Source organism: Zonotrichia albicollis, chromosome 6, assembly GCF_047830755.1.
Source record: "Zonotrichia albicollis isolate bZonAlb1 chromosome 6, bZonAlb1.hap1, whole genome shotgun sequence".
In the NCBI taxonomy this organism is placed as follows: Eukaryota; Metazoa; Chordata; class Aves; order Passeriformes; family Passerellidae; genus Zonotrichia; species Zonotrichia albicollis.
The window spans coordinates 24,355,818-24,378,229 of record NC_133824.1 but is presented as its reverse complement, the minus strand read 5'-3'; the positions used below and the strand labels follow the sequence as shown (position 1 = coordinate 24,378,229).

Here is a 22,412-nt window from a genome sequence, read left to right as displayed (position 1 = left end):
GGATAAGTGCAGGTTGTGGACATGAGTCAGATGCCAGCTGGTGGAAAGATGTCAGAGTATACAAAAGGGTAGAGCAGGGACTGTGGAAATATTCAGATAAGTTACTGGTTCTGATGAGAGCTACACCAGTTTATTTTTATGGCAGTCAACCTAAATATACAACCAGACAGTCCTCAAACAATCGCACTATAAAATACAATTCTCTATCTTTTTTTTTCTTGTTTGTTTAGGAAAGGAACATTCTAAAGGCAGACAATGAAGGTTTAAAGATCCAGCTGGAGCAGGCACACAAAACAATTGAGTCTCTCACAATCCAGAAAAGAAACCATGTAGTTGACAGTCTACAACACAGAGACTGCTCCTAGCAGATGACAGGAAAATCTCCCATGGAATGGAAGAAAGTAAGACTGAAAGAAGGGCTCTGATAAAGCTGCTTACCAAGTGAACTGGAGAGAGAATCTGAAGGATATTACGCAGAAATGTTGTCTTTACTACATTTCTCTTTTAAACATGCACTCCCACATATATAAAATAATTTTGACCTTGTAAGGTAATTTAGCATTATCTGTGCAATGAAAATAGTATCTTCTGGGTTTGCTTTTAAAAGGAGTGAGAGTGTTGCTGAAGTCTCTGTTCACGTTGAAGACCATATTGATTTCCCAGCGACTTACTTGGCTGCCAGCAGCACACCTTACTGTACAAATGTTCTGACAAAGTAGATCTTCATAAGACTGGTCACCTCAAATTTGGCCCAAACTCACTTTTATAGAAACAAATGTGTGATAAAGCTGAGTAAGTAAAACTATAGAAAAAACTACATTAAGAAAAATAATTCCTTCTTGGAGCTGAAACCAACTAAAGACATAAGTGAACGGTCACATTTAATTCCAAAAATTAACAATAAAATTAAAGTAGCTAAGCTAATGATATTTGATTGATCCACACACTTTAAGATAAACTGACAATTTTTAAAAACATCTTTCAGAGCTTTAGAAGTTCTGCTGCTCAAACACTTACCTTTATTAAAGTAACAGAAGTGAGACGATAGAGACTTTGAATACTGCTTCCATGCCATGACTTGGAAGATTTAATTCCCCTTATTTGGCATAAGGAGTAACTTGTTGTCCACATACAGTAGATATGGAACAAGGTCAATTATATTTCTCTCACATCAAAGTAGATGCCATTGTTGAGCAGAATCTTTAGAGCCATGAGGGAAACTGTAACTGAGCAATCCCTGTGCAATAGCTACTGTATTTCAGAGCTCCTAACAAGATTTCTCCATTTTCTCTCTCCTGGATTTCACATGCACTTTACATTAAGAGTCAAGATGAGTGTGCTCCTATGTCTGTAAATTTTGTATAGTAAACAGTGCGAGGGAGTTAACTTAAAGACACAAAGTGTATATATTTTTAAGAGAAAATAAAGTCTTTCAAGTTACTGATAAATTTACTTGTCAGAATAGCTGATTTGAAAATTCCATTTGCATTCCAAGAGGATCTGTATGCTTAGAGTTGTATGTTTGTCATCACACATACAAACATCATAAACAAAGACCACTTAATGCTCAACACTTCTGAGTTTCCAGTTCCATTATAGATTGAAATTTAGTCAATGACAATATCATCTGTGCTTTGTGTTCAAAGTGGCATAAATATACATTCCATCCACAATTTACAGTCAATACCAAGTATATGGATGCTTTATTTATAAAGTTAATTTGAAAGTATTTGCCAGTTTAGTGATTCAAAATTGCTTGGAAATTGGATTGTGCTTGCAACTCCATGTATAAGTAAAAACAAATGGAAGGAAAGACTAGTAGTAGTAGATTTTCTGTAACATTACTGTAAATAACTGAAATGCATAGGAAAAAAACAGCTCTGAAGGCGGTGCAGCTTTTTTCAACTCATACACTAAGCCTGAATTATTAACAAGTAACACAGAATTGCACTTTGGTCAGTGAAGCAATCAGAATGGCTGTCAGGTCATGTCTGCAAACTTGGTTTACCCATTTTCTGTGAGCTTCTTGATTTTGTCCTCTACATGGAACTACAGCAAGGTGTATTTCTAATAGGCATTTAACAAATAAAAGTCTGTTTCTACAACTATTAAACAAGATGAAGGTTGAATATATTTTCACTTATTTAAAAAATAAGTGGAGGAGCAGTTAAGACTCATAAATCTTACTGCACAGCCAATGTAAGTGCTCACTGGTGGTCTAAACTCTGGATTTGAACAGAATTTGTGTATATACTTTGTCTGTGATGGAATTTGGAGATCATGAACAAACCCTCATAGTTAAAAGGAAAATTCCCTAATAGCAGCAGCTGGTCCAAAGGTTACTGTGTAACTAGCTACTTATTACTCCAAACTGAGTTATGACCACAGATTTGTACAGTTCTAAGTGCTAACTTAATGTTTCTCTGTGAAGTTTGCTTGTTCAGTTTGAAAGATTTAAAAGGGCTTTGTTTGCAGGAATGTCTTACAGAACAAGCGAGCAGTGCTTCATGTGTGCTGAAAACTTCCTGCTTCAAAGAAGGCAGCTGATACCTGGATAACGTCAGAGCTCTCTAAGAACCTTCAGGTTCTCTGTCTGCCCAAAGCCCCTAACAGTTATCTCCTTCCACCCCACCTTAACTGTGGAACCTGACTACAGGGAAACTCTTAAAACTGACAGTGCTACCCAGACAAAAATTATGTGCCTTTGTGTTAATCTTCAAGCTGCTTTATGTTAGGAAAAAGAGACACAATTAGAAGTGCTGTTCAGAAGTTATCAAACCGTGATACTGAAATTTATCTCGTGGCTAAGTCAAAAAGAAACACTCACCTCTTCCTTCTCTAGGCCTAGCTCTGCTTACAAGAAGGCAGAAAGAACAAGCACCATTCCCCGTTCATTTAAGCGTGAATTCTGATTGTTTAAAGTACACAGATTGAGTAGTATCATAATTAACAAGGCAGGGCTACTGTTCATATTGAGGTCAAATACAATTGCTTTTAGATTAGCTCATATATGTTTTGGAAATACGTTTTTGTTCTAGCAGCATGTGTTATTTTGTTGTAAGTGATCTCTATGGCAACTTGAAAAAGTCCAGTGCTGTCTGAAAAGATTGAAGAAGTGTACAGATTGTAAAGATTTTATATAAATTGTAAGATTTTGGTTTAATATTTATAAGAGAAAAACATTAAAATTGCATTTCATGCCACCTCTGATTTTGTATCTCCAAATCTATACAACCTATACTCATCTTCCTTGACTGTTATCTGAGACCCTTCTGCAGCATTAACCTAGTACCAGTGTCTTTGACCAGCTTCACCTTCTCTGAGCCTTGGAATGGTGCCTGGGAAACTTGGTATTTGCAGATTATTTGTTGGGTGTTTTAGTGGCTGACACAGTAAAAACACTGTGTTGTTACTCACTGTTCCAAGTATTACAAAGCACTCATCTTTACTATCATATTCTCTCACTTTTGTTAAGAATGTCAATTTTGAAGATTTCACAGCACAGCAGCCAAGTTTAAGCAAGGCTTCTGTTGTGTCTGCTAATCTGCCTGCTGTTGCACAGGCAGTACTGTAGCACCCTAAAGAATTGCTATTTACCTTATAGTAAACTTCAAACTAGCACATCCTAAATTGGCTTCTATATGGGGAAATGGGCACCCACTCAGTTATCGTCAGTCATGGGAGGGAAGACGACAAGAGGTGAAACTCCTGTTTGTATGGCAAATCTGCTCTACGGGCTTATGCAAAACAGGTCATGGGTTTTTTTCATAATTATAGAAAAGTAATAAAATAAAACTTGAGAGGTAATTGGAGGATATTTCTTTAGTTTACGTAAAGAAAAAAGCAGTGATCATACAGACACTATGCTTTTAAATTTTTTTCAGTAAGATAAAATCTAACTGAGATTCCCTAGTAATCCCAGACAAAATCCCAGACTTGGGATATAACTTTATAGAAAAATTGTAACAGGCAAGGTATCTATTGCCTTCTCCATTTGAGTCAAAATACATGTTGTTTCCATTACCATAAAAAGTTAAATTTCACCACTATTGTAAATCACCAGCAGGAATTCTTTCTTACAAACAAAGGAGGAACATATGATAGTGGATCCAAATCACAATACACACAGATGATGGAAATAATTTCAAATACAGTACTTTATTCCTCAGTGTTTACAGCTGTTGACAAAAGCGTCTCTCAATTCCTGAAAAAAATCCCTAACCTTTTTTTTCAGATCTTCAACAAACAAAACAATATTAACTTAGGTATTCATTAAGTGCGAATAAACACAAAAATGTTCACAAACATATATATGAAAATCTTTTACTTACAACAGAATTTTTGAAAATACTTTTTTTTCAAAACAAAACTTAAGGTTGAAATCAATTACTTTCATGGTGTTATTGCATTGTTTGAGAAATTAAAAGCATACACTCTGACAAAAGGACAGCAAAGGATACCTCCATGAAATATGGTGGTGCTTACTTTATTTTTTAACTACTGGCTTCACATTTTGAAGTTATTTAAGAAAGACTGAATTGGCCAGATTAAAAAAAAATCTCCAGCCTCTTTGTATTTCCATATTTTACATGGTCTACATACACATAACTGAAATATGATACTGAAATAATTCAACTGTTAGAATTGAAGTGGACATGTACCTGCTTCATCTGATGATTTACTTCATTCAGAACTGTCCTGCCTACTAACAAACAGGATGGACTGATGAGTGTAAAAACACCAAGGCACATCCACATCTGCAGTTACAACAATCCAACTAAACTGCTGCAATCTTACTGCAATCCAAAGACTAATGAAACCTTTAAGCATAGGTAAATCATTTGTTTTTCCAAGTGCAGTTCCTTGATGAAGCCACATGCTTGACTGCTGATTACTTGTAGCAAAAAGAAACATTGGGATGAGCAGACAGAATTTAATCTTAAGGCTTTCGTTGTTAAAGAGCTGCTCTCTATTCCTTTGCTTACCAACACTTGCTCCAAGCTGTCTCATTTGGTATGTCACTGGTTTGGGAGCTATTCCAGAGCATTAGGCAAAAACCAAGCTCAGGACCAAGAGAACCAGCACTGTGCTCCCATCAGGGGTCTCTCCATAACCACTGCAGAGGCTGCCAAGAGCTTAGGCCAGTAAGAAGCATAGAAAAAAATTGGCAAAGCAACTACAGTGCTAGAGTTGGGTGACAAGCAATTGCTGCAGAAGTTCACATGTTCTTGCTAACATGTTCTAGCAAGCAAAACTTCAGCTGCTTTTTGTCAGGCACCTGCTGCAACCCTAAAGCCTGGTTAAAGCCATATATATCACATTAGAAGCAGCATTCTGAACCACACTGATGAGAAAGGAAATAACAGAAGAAAAGCTTTTGAAAGACAGTAATTTGATTTGGAACAGAACTTTACATTCATGCATGAAGTTGCCAGTGAAACAGAACATATGTATGTTTATGAAGGTAAAAAAAACATGTTTAAAGCATACCAATGGACAACAACAGGAAAATTGTGCAGAAAGAACATGTAACTGAGGAACATAAATCCAAAATCAAACCCCGAAGTTCAACCTGCAGTTATGCCTACAATTACAAGTGCTTCAAGCCTGCTGTGCTATTTAATTATCAGACACACCAGGTTCATCAGATGCCTTCCTGAATGTCTCTGCAGTGCCCTGACCCTGATAAACACTGTCATGAGAACATTCTCAGGCAGCGCCCCCTCCTACCTCTGTTCTCAGGAGCGCCCTCACAACATGGGGGAGCTAAAAGATACTGGGCAGCAGAACCTGACTTCTTTAAGTGACAGCACTAAATTTAATTCCTGTCTACATATATTGACAGCCCTGATGGTATGTCAGCTAACTCCTTCTAGACTAACAATGTGAGGGAGAAGGCACCCATACCATGTCAAGACAGGGCTTCTTTTAGGTTGGCAGAGAGAGAAATCACTGAGAAAAGGCAACTGCTGCATGAGGTGTCTTGTTAACTAACCAGACAGCTGGTGATTCCCAAACACAGAGCAGGTAAGGGAGAACAGAATAATTTTTAAAAACTAGGGGAAAGAAAAAAAGGTGAGAAGAAATATGTTCTTTCTTAAAAAGCTCAGCTTATTCCAACTTTGTGTCTCAAAGCTGATACAAAAGGATATACACACAAATTCATACCAGACATGATGCCTACAGGTGTTCTGCCCAATCTGATTTAAATTTTTTTTAATGAAACACCCACAATGGAAAACAGGTAAAATGAAAATAAGACACTATCAAACCTCACTATGATGAGTTTACAGTACACGCTCTGACCATTAAAGAGTATCTGACACATTATGAACACAAAAACAACCTGATTCAATTAATTTATGTAGAGTATTAAATCACAGTGTTACTATAATGTGAAGTTCTACAAGAATAATCAAATCTAATTGAATAAATTTCACCAAAGCCTTAAAGATTTTAACATTTGAAATGAAAATTCATTTACATGAATGAATCCATGAATTAATTTTCATGAAAACTATGAATGAAGAACAATGACATGAAGAGAACAAGCCTGAAAGCAGCATTCTTGAGTCTTTTAAAACTTTCATCCAGTTCTTAGGCCTACTTTGTTTTTTCTACACAAGATTTTGGAGCAGGAGAGTAGACATGCAACATGCAATAATTAGAGAGGTCTGAGCATTAATATATTTTTGTTTGTTTAGAAAGGGTTTTATTCAGTTTTCTGAGACTTATTTTAAATAAAATGACATAAAAAACACCATATAAGCAGTATGAAAAACAAGGACTTCAGTCATCAGATTTTAATATAAAACATCAGTTAACTAAAAGAACTCAGTGAGAACATCAGTTGGTCTAATGAAATTACTAATATGGTCATATTTAATTCTAACCTAAACCCGAGTCAACAGAACTAACTTCCTAGTACCAGTAAACACCACCACTATATTCTGCCAGTTACTCTGGTAAGATTTACAGTACTTCAGTATCTTCGGTATCCTCCCCCTCCCCTTCCACCATAGGGATCACCATAGCCTCCCCTGCCACCATAGCCTCCCCTGCCACCCTGGAAGCCACCCCCACCCTGGAAGCCACCTCCTCCTTGGAAGCCACCTCCTCCTTGGAAGCCACCTCCTCCTTGGAAGCCACCCCCACCTCTTCCACCGCCTCTGAAACCTCCACCTCCTCCTCCTCTACCCCCTCCACCCCCCCAGTTACCCCTTCCTCCACCACCACCCCCCCAGCCACCTCTTCCACCACCTTCTTGTCTTTTTTGCCATGGAGGCATTTCAGGAGGAGGTGGTTCAATCTCTGTTGGTCTGCCTCCACGGTCAGGGACTCTCCCCATCAGAACCTGTATGGAAAAGCAGGTCATTTTCAGAGTTACAAAATAGCAGTAATAACCTGAAGAGACACAGGATTTTCTCCTGTGAACAGAGAAACGCTGCTTTCTGATTTCAGGAAATTTGGCCCCTCAGTGCAGTGCCTGACAGCAGAATCACTATCTCCTGTCCCTGTAACACCACAACAGAACTCTGAAAATGTTCTCATTTTTCACCTCTAAAACAGAAATAACTGCAGCTAGCTGGCTCATATTACTTTTGTGAATTTTTAATGAAGAACACTGCAGACCTGAAGCATTAGTATTGCAATAAGCAATATACACACTTCATATATAATATATACAAATGCACATGTATATTCATGCAGAAAAGCCTTCTTATGATGTGGGTCTTCTACTTAAATTTCAAAGTTCAAGTTCAAACCTAATCAGCCAACAAAAAAAACAACTGGCAACCTGATGTGCAGTTCTCAAAGGCACACCAGTTTGGCTAACATTAGAAACTACTGACACTCAGTAAAGAGCCAGAACAAACAAAATATGCAACAGGCTGCAGTAGCACTTCCAAGAAAAGGAAAAAAAAAGGCATCTTGACTAAAAACTGCACTGGACAAAGCTAAACAAAACAAACATCTCTGAAGTACAAAGATGTATCCAAGTAAGTCTTTTTGTTGTTGCTTTTGTATTTCCTAAACTCTCTGTGATCAATGTTAACATTCCCTGATCAGCCCCAGGCACTCCAACTGAAGTCCTCTCAAGAGAAAAAAAAAAACAACCCACCTTTCTCTGAGATCCTACAATATTTAAAACAATTTCCGAGTGTTAAGGATCAAAACATATTAAAGTATTTAAATTAGGTAAAAACATTATAAAAATCTGTAAATACAGGATCAATATAATCAGGTTTAGTCACCACTTGAATGGTGAAACTCACGTCACGACTTGCAAGCTTCAGCTTTTATCACCCACAAGAAAGCAGCACTAGGTTGATTCAATACTGCAGCAAACCAGGTAATTTTCATCAAAATGACATTTCTACAGAAACTTTTGTGATTTATAACACACTGATGACTGAGATGTAGGTTTACAAACCAAACAATATTATCCTGGCAAGGTAGCTCAGGAACTGATATCACAAGTACTTATATCTATTCTTGAGGTGTGCAGTTCCACTGAACTCAAGAAGTTACTTACATATATACATACATCCCCCATACTTTTCCCCCTCATCTACACTACTGTATTTCATCCTGTTGCATGACTGACTGTCTAAGAAGATCAAAAAAGGACTTTCTGCAATGTTCACCAGGATACTGCAAACCTTCCTTTCTTAAATGGAAAAAATGAAATTAAGGTACCAAGCAAAACCAGTGTTTAACTCCAGAATCCCTTCTGAGAGGTCTGCAAATGCCCATGTCCATTTCTCACTGCCAGAACAGTGTACCTTGTTGATAGCACAGGCAGTCTTCTCCCGTGTTGAGCCACTGCTGGTTCTTATGATCTTGGACAAATCCTCGCGAGCAGCGAGAAGGTGAGCCAGGGAAATGGTGGACTTGGGAGACAGCGCATGGCGCTTGGGCTGATAGATCCGAGCTATCTCATCTGTTTTCACCTGAAAGAACATCAAACACTGCTCACCTGCCAGGTATCAAACACACCAACAGATTACTATAAACCATGTGCTGGTGTAAGTTTCAATTTGAACACAAGGTGAGGTGTGGCTTCTGAAAATACAAACGGTATTACAAAACATAGTGCCAGCTATCAGCAGTTCTATTCCTGCTGGTGGAACTGTTACACAGAACGTGCTGCTGGTTATGTTTAATTGAGGCTGAAACTTAGCACCAGTACAAAAGAAACTCCTCTATCCACTGGCATCAAACAGACTCTTTAATGTCTTCCAACATGTCTACAGACTAAAACTTAAGGAGTCCATACTGCTCTCTCAAGAGCTTTACATAACCATATTCAACAGATTGCTTCTAAACATGATGAAAACAGAGCAGCTTCAACATAAAGTAAATTTGTGGAAAAAACTGAAAACATATCAGTGCAGCAAAACACTTTTGCAAGACATGAAAAAGTGAGACTGAGAAGAAGACAACATTAGATATTTTCCAAGCATGCTCTGATGCTTCATTTATTTAGCAGAAAAGAAAAATAAATATACTTTCTGGGAAAATCTAGAATGACCTTCAGAGCGAAGTAACACATTTGTTATTGGGTAGACCAGATCAAGCTGAACCTTTACAAGACTGTTCTGCTTGGAAATTACTCCATCATTTGTGAACCCATTTCAGTCTGCAAACTTAGCCCTCTTGGAGGCTGAACAAGTTACAAAGAAAGGAAAAAAAAAATCCCCAAAATGCCGTACCATCAAAAGCAAAGAAACTTTTCAATATCTATTTAATGGTGGAGAAAAAAAGGCAAGCTACCAATTTTTAAAAAGACAACAATTTGTCTCTCAGCTTAAAAACCTAAAAATCTCTAAATTACATCAATGCCAAAGCACTTTCAATCCCCAAAACCTTCTCAAAGAAGTTATGAACATTCTTCAAGAGAAATAGGGGAAAAAAAAGATTTAAAACAGTATGTTATTTTGAATTAGTAGGTAACCTGGTTATTTCTGTAACTGCATTGATTTCACATCAACAGTCTTTACAAGACAGGAAAACGAATCATCTGACTACTTTATCATCAAAAATTTCTTTAAACTATTGTTCTATTTCAAAAGGGCATTCATTGTTTTTATGGAACAATAGCAAGTGACAAAGTTTTAGTCTGCTTAAGTTAGTCATCAGTCACATCAACTACATTTTAGAAGGATACTTTAAATTTGAAGGTACATAATTGCACTGGTACAGCTGTGAGGAAGCTATACAAGCAGGGACATCTCCTGGCTTCTCTGAGCTAAATGCCTCCCTTTTCCTTTCTTGCAGCATGAAACATCACAACCCCTTCAGAAATCAAACAGTGAGCTGCCCCAACGCAGCACAGTAGCACCTTGACTCATGAGTTCCAGTGATGTTTAGTGAACTTCACACAGTTGATTCTGCACAGTCAATGACAAATTGCGACGTCACAAAGATTTGTAACAATCCAGACTTTCAATAAGCTTTCCAAGTTTTAAGATTTATTCAGCTTAAGCTTTCTAAAGAAACCTTTGGAAGGAAAGCTGATCTTGTCACTAATGAACAAAATCCTCTGCCTCCAGCTTCCCACGTGTCTTCATCAAATCACAAACTACGTGTGTCTTATCTCCCTACTCTTTGGGATACAAACAAGATACATTTCCAGCTCAGAAATACCATGACTATTTTTTAATATACAGAGTTCTAAGAAACAGTACAAATGAAATTATCACAATTAAAGCAATACCAGCAGAAAAAATATAGAGAAGTGCTTTGGAATGTTTAGTGACTGAAAAGATTACAAGCAATTGTGTGACTTTCTCATGCAAGCTACTATTCAAATAACCTGTTCAACTGAACAGCTGTTCATCTAGTAGAATCCAAGACAGGGGGCAGTCAATGTAACCTCTCAGACTCTATGAACAGTACCTTCTTACACTCAATTTATGTTAAGGCCCAGTACTTGTCTTACTTTTGAATCTGCACAAGGTGCAGAGGTTCCCTCCTAGTTTACTTCATTGGAGGGTGTTAGATACAGAAAACAAGGAGATGGAAACTTTAATTAAAGTGAGAAACCCCAACAAAGGATGCTAGAATTCCTAATTGTGCAGCTATAAACAGTCACAAAGGATAGATTGTGCCATGCCTGGTTAAATCCATCCCCTTCCTCAATACCTAGGATTTGGACATTACAACTTGAGATGAGAACAGGCTGGAAAAAAGATAACAGTGATGGAAGTGTATTTACATGGCATGCATATTCTGTAGGAAGACTTGGTGAACAGTAGCAGACTCCCACCTACAGGAAGCAAAAAATTCATCAAGTTTACCTTTGCTCTATCAGACCAGCCAAAAGACTGCACAGTCACATCGAGCCTCTTCATCAACATCCGCCGCCGACACTCGTACTCACTGCAAAGAGCATCATTGATCTTTTCCAATCTTTCCTGCAGGGTTACAGTAAGAAATTCAAACAGACAAACATATAAAGTTATAGAGGTCAATTCAAACTTAACCCCATCCAATAACTAAGATGTCTATCCCAAGGTGACCACTACAAACTGCATAGCATCTTTGTAACGCTACAGTACTATGCGTGTACAAAATGATTTGAAAATGAGCAATGGATGAATCAACACAAGGTCTGTTTTATAATGTCAGTTCTGGAAGTATACCTGATTATCACCATTAGTATTTAGCAACTGAATTTTAGTATTAATATTCAGCAATAGAACAGTGACTGCAAAAAGGCAAAGTTAAATGAAGCCATATGCATTTATTTTGACCATGCTGTTAAATACTGAAAAGAAATGGAGAAACTTTTCTTTACCACTTGGTCAGAGTTCAGAGGTTTTGTCAGCAGTGATTTGCCCACATGGTTATTTTTAACTTTGGAGAGAATGTCCTTCACCTGAAAAAAACACATGCATCTCAGAACACAAATGATATTTAGATTTATTTCAGCAAAATTTGTTACAATCTCATTTTGCTACTTAGAAGATCAAACACAGCACGTTTGTTTCAGCAGACTCATGAAAACAAACGCGTATCTTCTAGCTTATGATCCACTATAGAAAGATTTCCTGAGTACTTTTGTAAGATGACCAGCCTCTATACAAAAGTATTTTATGGCACATCACTTCTCCTCCCATTAACAGAAAAACAGTTATATAGCAAATTTATCAAGTGCATACAGGAAGTAGGACTAGCTAAATTACTCATTTTAGATACTACTAAGTGTTGAATGACAACAGTTGGAAGTTCAGAGCTCTGCTGCCAAATGTTACACTGGGCTACAAAAAATCTGGTGATGGGTGTTATGAAGAAAGGCAGAAGATATGACAGGCAGTCATTCTCTCTCATTAATTTTATTCTAATCCTACACCTGGGCCCAGTTAACATTATGTTTAAAACTTTTGCATTCACCCCAAATCATATTTGCTCATACTTCTGGCACTAGTTCTTGCCCTCAATAATTAGAGATGAAATATGCTCTCTCTACCTTCCAAACACCTCTGCATTTTCCTCTCTCATTACAAGAAATCTCTCCCACCTCTTCTTGAGTGAACTTCCTTTGGCAAAGCTCTTCTAAAATCATGACCATGAATGCCCACAACACTTGTACATAGCCTGAACATAATCCAACTGATTTTTCAGCAGGAGTTGACTGCATGCGTATTATTGTTCCTGCAAGATTTGTAAAGTCTGATGGAGAGAACTACATCTTCATTTGCTTTAGTAAATAACTATGAGGAACCAAGCAAAATTAATAAAACTAGAATTAATTTTCTTTTATATGTCAAAGGAAGGATTAAGGTAGAGCATGATCTACAGTAAAACCTGTAACTGGGGACAGCCATTACATACCTCTGCAAGTATTATAAGACTTCATGCAGGCACACAGGCATTTACATTACATTTGTCACAAAGGCATGGTTCAAAGCTCAGTTTTGAGCTTCACATGTTACAGAAATATCGCTAATTACTGCTACCAAAAAAATTTCCAGAAGTCAAAAACCAAATTCTGGAGCACCTAGTTAATTTTTAAAACAAATACTTAGAAAATCAACTCTCATATGGCAGGATTTTTATCATTATCTCAAAATTTTTTTTGTGTATATGAAGAAAAATATCTGATCTCGAATTTTCTGTGAAAACCAAGGTTTTTGTTCTTTCTTTTTACATCGCTGCTGGGCAGCACTCTGACAGGCTAAAAACACAATATTCCAGAAAAAGTCTGAGGAAAATATATTGTGCAGTGAACAAATTAAGGGAAAACACTGTTTTGACTCTAACAGAAAAGACAGCCCAGCAGTATCTGAAAAGTGGCAATCTAATTAGTGTAATACCCCTGTTATTGTATTCAATTCATATCAAAAGAGGTTACAATAAGGGGTGAAGTTCAATTCCATGTACCATACTGATCCCAACACTCCTTCTCTGATAAGTCTGGCTTCTCTGTAACCTTTTTCTTTACAAAAAACACTCCAAGGTTGTCTGTCTTCTGCATATAGCCAGTTTTTTTTACTGAAGCGCGTACATGGTGCCATATTCCACTCCAAAATGCAACTGCACCCAAGCACAAACTGTTTGAATTTAAACAAATGTTTGAAGATCAAAATCGAAAACCAATAATCAACAATAGAGCAAGATCAGTATGACAAAAAGAGATGAACAGATCAGTAATGAGAATAGAAGGAATGAACAGTAGATGAATTAAAAATTCTATGGGGAAAGAGATGTCTACTCATATACCATTGTGCTCAGAAATATTGCCTCAAAGTTTGAAAGAAACAGTCTATCAAAATGAGATCAGCTGCCGAAACAAAAACCAATACAGCAAAATGAAAAATCCTCCATGTAATTAACAGTTAGATTGTGAATGAAGATGTGAAAGCCAGTGATGCTGAATACTACCTAGAGATTAGAATTATTTTAGGTCTGCAGCTGCAAGGACAACTAAGAGGCAAACGGAACACTGGACTTCACATATGAAAGCCACATTCTGCCATCACAAGTCAATCACTGCTGCATACTCCTGATTCCCATGAACTGAAAAGTGAAAGGAAGTTTAGAGAGAACAATTAAGGAAGATAATCAATGAAAATCAGAACTAGAAGAAACAAGAGCAGCTAAATGAAACAATCCTTTACTGACTGAGAAACTGCCCCCAAATTTCTGCAATGTTTTCTTTCCAAGTTAGAGAACACCTATGTAATTTTTACCCAGCACTGCTTTACTAATGAGTAACAGTTAAGGAGGAATCTCTTCACTGATGAACTGGCCTATACTCATGCACTGGTCTATGTTTCTGACACACTGTAGAGTCATACTCAGATTCTCTGCTTGCTCCTCACTCCCATCAGCAGGGCCCATGGGGACTCCTACAGCTACAATGGTGAAACAAGCTGAGCTGCCTTACAGCTGCAGAACACACTGCTCAGCCAGGACTGCTGACAGAGCTGTGAGCACAGGAGCTCTGACACACAACAGTCTGCCAGAGCACAAGAATACAATGGATGAGAGAATCTATGCTATAACCTGTATTCCCACACATGATAGTTGCCCTGGACCAAGAAGGATATGCAGGAGTTAAAAAAACCCACCACAACCCAGAAAGAAGTCTGCACATACAAGTGGAAACAAAACCTAATGCAGTGCCCTGATAAAAGAGCAGTGAAAACATACTCAAAGAAACATAAACCAAACTGTAATAGCCAAATCATCCTAATGTTTTTACACATTCAGGTATAAATATAAAACCAAATAATTAAAACTAGATGTAGACAAGTATATTTGACTATATGACATACCATGTAATCAATGACCTTGGTAACACTAAAAATTTATGGGATTGCTTTGGGAGTTCACACAGTCTCTAAATATGAAATGAAAACAAATAGGCCATTGGATCTGCTTGAGACAAAAAGACCAAATTCAAATCTGCTGCATAAAATAAACAGATATTCTACTGTTAACAAATAGTGTATCCTTACTGAACATGACATTTCTCATTTGTTTTGTAATTTTGTCCAACTGAAAAAAAATTAGCTCCCATTTCATTACCACGTTCAATGGATTTATTAAATATCCTCATCCTCTGTCAAAACAGAGAAATAATTTTTACATTTAACACCTTTTGCACAGAAAAACATCATATATGTATGCACCTCCAGAGTTTTTCAAAATTTTGAAAAAAACCTGACCCGTGGAAAGGTGTTATATTATTAATTTAAAAGAGCAACACTTAGAGGAAAGAATGTTGCCTTAATTAGTCATAAGGTGTACTGTACAGTTGCATAGAGATCACCCAAAATCTTAAGCACAAAATATTTTTAAGCCTGTTTCATATACCTGCAGATAAATTCAGTATTTATCTAACTTTAAATACATTTTTGTTTGACCTGATGTCTGGTGAACAGGACAACTCTTTGGTCTTGTTCCCTGCAGTTACATTAATTCTTACTCTCCAGGCACCATTACATCTGTAAAATTACTACAGATCAACAGTCAAATGAAACACATTAATTTAAATAATAATAAATTCTAGGATTTCTACCCAAATATATAAAAAATATTCTTCTCACACTTCATTTAAGTGTTATTTTAGCTTAATTTTGACTTAGTTTGTTCAGTAGCCCTTTGTAGTTTCTTTTCATTCCCCTGATATGTGAAAAGTAGCGCAGTATTTTTAATAATGTGGGCCAAAAAAGTTCAGAAATCTTTTGAATAATATCACATTAAAAGTTTTTTCAAATAAACAATATTAGAATGTCACTTTGTAATTAGGTGTGAAATTCAACTATCTTGATTGGAAAACAGCCAGATGTAAGCACTATTTACAAGGCACAACACTGGCACAAACTTTTCTGAATCTTTCATCAATGTTCATTTAGAATTTATGGAGGTTTTGGCACTAAATTTCAGGTTGACTCCTAGATTCCCTCTTCGTAAATAACCTTTACAAGGGAACAGCATCTTAAACAACTTAAAAATTACTATCAGTTTTTCAGTACTGTATAATAAGATATGCTTAGTGACAGAAGGCTGTAATACTGTTCATTTATCTCTCATTTTCTTAGGTATATTGATAACCACAACCCTAGGTAATTACAGCAGATGAAAAAGATACTTGCTATGATTGTCCACTCAAAGTTTGAGCTACTATAAAACTCATTTTGAATGAAGAAAGCAATCCTGATTTTATAACAATCTCTTAAATAAACTGGAAAATCACTTAAAACAATAAATGTTCTAATGTTCCATACCAAAATACAGTGTGTGATCTGGCCTTTGGTAGGTTGCTGCTGCACAGCCCAACTATTCTCAGAACTACTCCCACAGCTACTGACAATGCTGAAGATGCTAGACAGAGACAAAGAGTAGACATGTTGGAATGCTGCAGATACATTTGCAGATTCACTAAATAAAAATACTAGATCAGTATGTAAGTCTGTATGATATAATACTAAACATCAACACTGCAATTTTATGCAGAATCTAACTAAATTAAAAGCCAAAAAATATTTGGAAAAATGAATATACTGTTCCAAGTGAATTTGTGTTCATATTTTTAAAAAGTAACAAAACAGTGCTCTTAAAAAAATGTTTACAAAGCCAATGAACTTTAATTGATGGCACCACCTTTCTAAAGCAGCTATACCTCTAAGTTTAGGTCTCTAACTCTATCTATCATCTATCAAACTTGTCCTATATTAAAGTAATGGATGAAGGACAAGCAAACACATCGCAGAAATTCTACAAAATCTCCTGCAAGGAGAGATTTTCTCCTCCTTTGTTCATAAGGGATGAAACACACAGAGAACAAATTACACTATTAATGTGGAGTCACAGAAGATGAATGAACTAGTTTTGCCACCTGTCTACACCCTGAAGTGAGTACAAGTGCTATGACCACTGTGGAACTGACAGACCTGAAAACTATTGGACTATAAAAAATAGTCCAGGCAGCATTAATTAAAAAAAAAAAACAAAACAACAAACAACCAAACAAAACCAAAGATAAAATACTTTTCAGATTCTGCTCATTTTTAGTACTTCTGAAAGTGTAATAGTTTATACAAACTGGGATGGCAACACCATGCACAACTGAAGCCTGTGATGCTGTCAGATAGGAAATGTCAGACTTTGCAAAAGGTGACAGACACCAGGTGTCCAATAACTCAAAGAAAACGTTCTATATCACTATGTGTGTATGAAGGAATGGTACTCCAGGTCTGGTCTTGCTGTTCCACAGTTGCAGAACTGGAGTCCTGTCCCTACAACGCAATGAAACTAAATCTGCACCAGAGAAATGAAGCAAGGAAGGTCACAGCCTGTGAACACACATGGATGCAAACACAGCTATCACTCACAGAGGGAGATCAGCACAACCAGGCCATTAGCTGTCAGATATAACTTTGACATTTTCATTCCCGAAACAGTGCTAGAATTGTTTCTTCATCCCTTCAAAAATATTTACTGAATGTAAAGATTTCCTTAGAACTAAACAGATCAAGCACAGATATAGTGTAGGAATAGGCAGTTCCACCTGCACCCGGGTGATGTCTTTTGTAAATTAACCTATTTAAGGTTTTGTCTTGTCACACTGAAGACAGATGTAAGAAAATGATGCAAGTAACAGGCCCTCTCCCCAAAATCTCTGAATGTTCAACTGCCCAATTTTTGATGAGGAAGAATGAACAAAACAAGCACAATCATGTCAAATTATTAAATTCAACGACTCAGAAGCAGAGGGAGTTTTCATTCTACCCTACAAGGCGGATCAGTCACTCTCTCCCCAAACACTAGAGAGGGATGAAGAGCAAAACTTTCAGCTGTCTGAGAAGATAAATTCCACCTCAAGAGCCTATTTACATTCTGCAGTAAGGAAATCAGAGTAAGGATCACATCAGTGAAATGAGTTAAAACTTGGAGGGATACAACAAAAAGAACTATCTTGCTGACTAAGGTTTAAGTTGGCTTATTCACTGAATACCGGCAATTCAGGCATTTTCATCCTCTTCTGTAACAAATCCACACTTGCAATTAAGAAATTAATAAGCTAAAAAGGACTAATTTAAGTTTTGGATATTAAATGTAAATACATTCCAGAAAAAACTACAGGTATATAAATGCAAAAACAGCTATTACCCAAAGTTTTCTGCTTGCTACAGCACATCTGAAGGGGTAAGAGGAAAAGAAAACTTCTACCTTAAACTTGCATGGCAAAATATGTCTGATCAGGTACACTGCAACCCTCAGGAAAATGCTGAAATAATTCCCCTCATGACTCAAACAGTTTAACTTATAAAACTAAGCTGGCTTTCAGAATTAAAATTCTTTTGCACTTGTCAGATAGGGTTTTTATGGGTAAGACTGCTGGGCTCTCAACTCTATGATGAATGCTTACAGGGACAGTGCTTACAGTTTAGCAGTAGTGAGAAGATGTAAAAGCCCATACCTTTTGTTCCACACTGGTTAACAAGGGAGGAATACCAGAAGATGAGGAGTTTGGCAGACCCAGTGCTTCACAAATAGTTTGCATTTCCTGAATAATTTCATTGTGCTTTTCCAAATGAGAGCCTTTAACTTTCTTGCTCTGCAGTATCTTTAAAGCCTGAAGTTCTGTACTTAGAAATACTAGAGAGAAAAGCATCATAAGAGAAGATTTAGAGACACTTAAGCATTTCTGCATCCACATTCTCAGTTCAGTTACAATATCTTACATTTGGAAAATAACTATGATAAAAGAGAGACTTTCTCAGTTCTCTCCTGAATAGGTCAGTATGTTTCCTACTCTTTACCTCTATTTCCTCTCACCTGAGTTCCTACCTCAGTCTACACACCGCATTTAACTGTTCAACTCCCTTCTGCCACCAGATCCCAAGTTCCTTGGCTAGTTTCACATTACCACACTGGTTCCTGCTGCCACTCCTTTGTCCAAGTCCAGCTTAGACATTGCTTCCCTCAATTCTGCTTTCAGCACCTTCAGATTGTGCAGCACCGCTGTTCATGCTGCCCTCTCACAAACACAGGGGACAAGGTCTTAGTTTAGGTGAGCTGGAACAACTGGATCAAGAGAGGGATCAGGAGGCCTCAGTAGGATGCACCATACTTTTAAAAGAAATTTTAGTTTCTGCTAAACAGCTTTCTAATGCTGCTCTATTTTTCACTTGGCACAAATGAGATGATGCAGGCCGAGCTAGTATGTAAGGACTGTACACATCAACTGAAAACACAAAGAACTCAGCAGTGTAAATAGTTCAGCCATGATAAATCATGCACATAAAATACTGTATTATAAATGGGAAAAATGATTATTACTCACAAAGGAGTTTAAGACAATCTTCTTTCTCTCTTAATCTGTCTTTGATGTCTCCAGACACCAGTGATGTATATGGACAAGCCATTTCTCTCAGAAAGCCACTAATTTCAAGCTGGAAGCTCTCTATATCTTTCACTCCTATGGAAATAAATGCACAATTAATGGCTTGTTACAGAAACATCAAAATGCAATCTAATTTTTTAATGCACACTTCTATTGCAGATTTCAACAGCACAAAGATTAACCACCTACCACATTAGTAACATTTTTCTTTAAAAAGTCCTACATATAAGAAGGTATGCCTTCTAATAGCACCTTGTACTTATGCTTTGAATGAGGTAATGCTACAGCAGTCTTTGAAAGAACACAAATGACCATCAGAAGCAAGTGAACAGTTTATGTCACTATATAGCGTGCCAGTGTCATTTTCTGATGAAGAAGTGACAGGAGTCATGAGCCCATTATTTTCAGTGATTGCTTTTAGTTCCACTACTTTTTTGGTGAAAATGTAAGTAATATAAAATCTCATCCAAACTCCAGCCCACGGCAGAAACAATCAGGCAGTGCTACCAAGCACTCCAGGTATCCACACACGGTGCTGACAGGAACACTGTGCTGGACTAACAGACAGAAAACACCCAGCACTGCAATTTATGCCATCAAAATATGATTACATGAATGCACTTTTCACATTTATGTATATCTAAAACCACCTCAAATCACCTTCTTTTTTCCTTTTGAAACAGTCTTCACAACAGAAGACCTTAATCTTAGTCTAAGAGCCCCATATGTACAACTATCAGCCTGAGTTTGGCTACCTTTCAGCTTCCTTGTAAACTTCAAGACTAATTTCACTATTAGCTGAGCAGTATGGATCTAAATCCACGGAACAAATACTAAATTAACATTGATATACCATCTGTTGCAGTGATGCTTTCTTCCATATTACAAAGTGACTTTATCTGGGAACCTAACCAAATGCAAAGTTCAAAAAATTCTGGTGAAGACAATCCATTTTCTGCTGCTTTTTTCAGGGCCTCCTCCTCCAACAGGGCACCCGTGTACCTGCACAGACAGATAAACATTAGTAATAAGAAGTAAGCATAACATAAAATATGTATATTTTCAAATTATTTTACTGTAAGCTGGTTAGTAACTACATTTAAAGGAATTATTCTTTTTACATTATTTTCTTGTCAAGGAATAATTCAGATTTCTTTCTTTTAAACACACCAAGAAGTTATTGGTCATTTATATACAAAGTAGTTTGTCAGAAAACACGAGACAGGCACTTTCACATGTGTATGTGAAAACATCTTGATCTCTGAGAACTCAAGCGTTAACTCAAGTGTTTGGTCGAATTTCTTCCTAACAGTAACAACTGACTGCCCAGCAGTAGTGGGAATGACATAACGGAAAAGTAAATTTCGCACAGTGTCCCTCACCACGCCAAGCGCATCGCGGGAGGTGGGCAGGCACCAAAGAACGAGGCGCTGCCCCCCAGCCTCCAGCACCCGCCGCGGTCCGGGCGCGGCCCTGCCCCCCAGAGCACCCGGGCTCCCCTGCCCTCCGGCACCAGAGCCAGGCCGGGCCCCCCGCCAGCGCCGTGACCCCGCTCCGGCCGAGCCCGGCCCCTGAGCTCCCGAGCTCCCGAGCCCCGGCGCCGCCGCAGCGCGGGGCCCGTTCCTCCGCCGATGCCGCGCTCCCGGTCTCTCCCGCCTCCGGCGCGGCCTCTCGCCCGCGGCTGCGGCTGCCCGCGGCCCCTCGCTCCTCTCAGAGGGGAGCCGCCGCTGCTCCCCGGTTACCCCAAGGCCTCCAGCGCGTCCAAGATGTCGCTCTCCATCCCCGGACCCGGCGGTAGCTCCTTCATGCCGGCGCCGCGCGGTGCCCGCCTCAAACCGGCCCGCCGCAACCCGCGCCCGCCGCCGCGTTCCGCTGCCGCCGCACGGTAGCCCCGGCCGGGGGCCGGCCCCGGGCTGCCCCCGCCCCTCCCTCGGCTCCGAGGGGCCGCTCAGCGCCTCGGGGCCAGCCCCCGCCTGTGTCTGGGGGTGACCATTCTATACAATCCGGCTCTGCCTTTGCTCTCGTGCTGGGGAGGCCCGGTCTCCCGGCCCCTTCCCCGGCGGGGCTCGTCTTCTCCTGGCCCTGCGGCTGTGCTCTGCATTCGGCCCCAAAGCCCCCACTGCCCGCTGCAGTCGCTTATCCCGCTCCACCGGGTGCCAGCCGCCTGGAGAAACACGGCACCGGGAGCGGCCGCAGCCACCCCTGGGGCTCCGGACATGGCTCCTGCCAGGGCAGCCAGCTCTGCCACCCCACCCCGAGCCCCCTCTGGGACGTGCTTCAGAAAAGCAGGTGTCGAGACCTGGACTTCTGCGTTATTTCTGTGACCTCTCAAATTGAGAAATTCTGCCTGAGATGGTGCAGGCCATGTCTGACGGGAATCTGCAGATTTTCCTCTCTGGGGTGGTGCCTCAGCCCTGCTGTGCTGGTTTTGGCTGAGGTGGAGTGAACTCTCTCTGCTGTGACTTGTATGGGACTGTGCTTGGGGGCAGTGCTGAAAGCAGGGTTGATAATACAGAGATGTTTTTGTTATTGCTGAGCAGTGCTTGCACAGGGCCAAGGATTTTTTTGCTTCTCATACTCTCATAGTAGCCCACGTGTGAAGGGACTGGTGGTGCTGGAAAGGGACACAGCCAGGACAGCTGATCTCTACTACCAAAGGGATATTCCAGGCCATGTGGCATCATGATCACTATATAAAGCTGGGGGGGAAGGGAATAAAGGGGGATGTTTGGAGTTGCAGATAATGGCATTTGCGTTCCCAAGTAACTCATGTCCTGGAGATGGCTGAACACTCCTAGTGGGCTCATGGGAAGCAGTGACCTAATTCCTGTTTTGCTTTGCTTGCATGCACAACTTCTGATTTATGTATTAAATTGTCTTTTACCTCAACCCACAAGTTTTGTGGCCTTTGCTCTTTACTTTTTAACCTATGTGTGTTTCCATTTTTTTTATTCTCTCCCAGAGGGAGAGAAGGAGGGAACAAGTGAATGGTTGCATGTTGCTTGGTTGCCAGGTGGTGTAAAACCACAACAGCCCTTTTGACCTTTTT

General features: G+C 39.0%; 2 protein-coding genes across 3 annotated transcripts in view; one reads left to right on the top strand and one right to left on the bottom strand.

The window, feature by feature from the left end:
* RASGRP1 (RAS guanyl releasing protein 1) overlaps positions 1–4,307 on the top strand; it is a 39,099-nt gene extending 34,792 nt beyond the window's left edge. Inside the window, exon 17 of the mRNA XM_005479886.4 lies at positions 231–4,307. Coding sequence (XP_005479943.1) covers positions 231–365 — 135 coding nt within the window. The 3' untranslated portion in view covers positions 366–4,307. The remainder of the gene's footprint in view (positions 1–230) is intronic.
* On the bottom strand, positions 4,140–21,810 carry FAM98B (family with sequence similarity 98 member B). 2 transcript variants are annotated; one of them, XM_026793099.2, is made up of 8 exons: positions 21,663–21,810; positions 20,217–20,365; positions 19,304–19,438; positions 18,437–18,615; positions 11,804–11,884; positions 11,304–11,420; positions 8,787–8,954; positions 4,140–7,354 (listed from the first exon to the last, which is right to left on the bottom strand). In XM_026793099.2, the coding sequence occupies exons 2-8, from the start codon at positions 20,242–20,244 to the stop codon at positions 6,983–6,985; spliced, it is 1,080 nt and encodes a 359-aa protein (XP_026648900.1). In that variant the 5' UTR covers positions 20,245–20,365; positions 21,663–21,810; the 3' UTR covers positions 4,140–6,982. The 2 variants fall into 2 exon arrangements, with proteins under 2 accessions (XP_026648900.1, XP_005479941.1); XM_005479884.4 differs by lacking the exon at positions 21,663–21,810 and adding an exon at positions 21,106–21,519.
* Positions 21,811–22,412: the final 602 nt, after the last annotated feature.

Bases quoted from the DNA above. Each gene is read 5' to 3' on its own strand.
- FAM98B (XM_005479884.4), bottom strand. From the start codon at position 21,170: ATGAAGGAGCTACCGCCGGGTCCGGGGATGGAGAGCGACATCTTGGAC. The intron at 20,366-21,105 runs GTAACCGGGGAG...CTGTCTGTGCAG, and splicing joins GACGCGCTGGAGGCCTTGGG to GTACACGGGTGCCCTGTTGG. The intron at 8,955-11,303 runs GTAAACTTGATG...ATGTTCTTTCAG, and splicing joins GCTGGTCTGATAGAGCAAAG to GTGAAAACAGATGAGATAGC.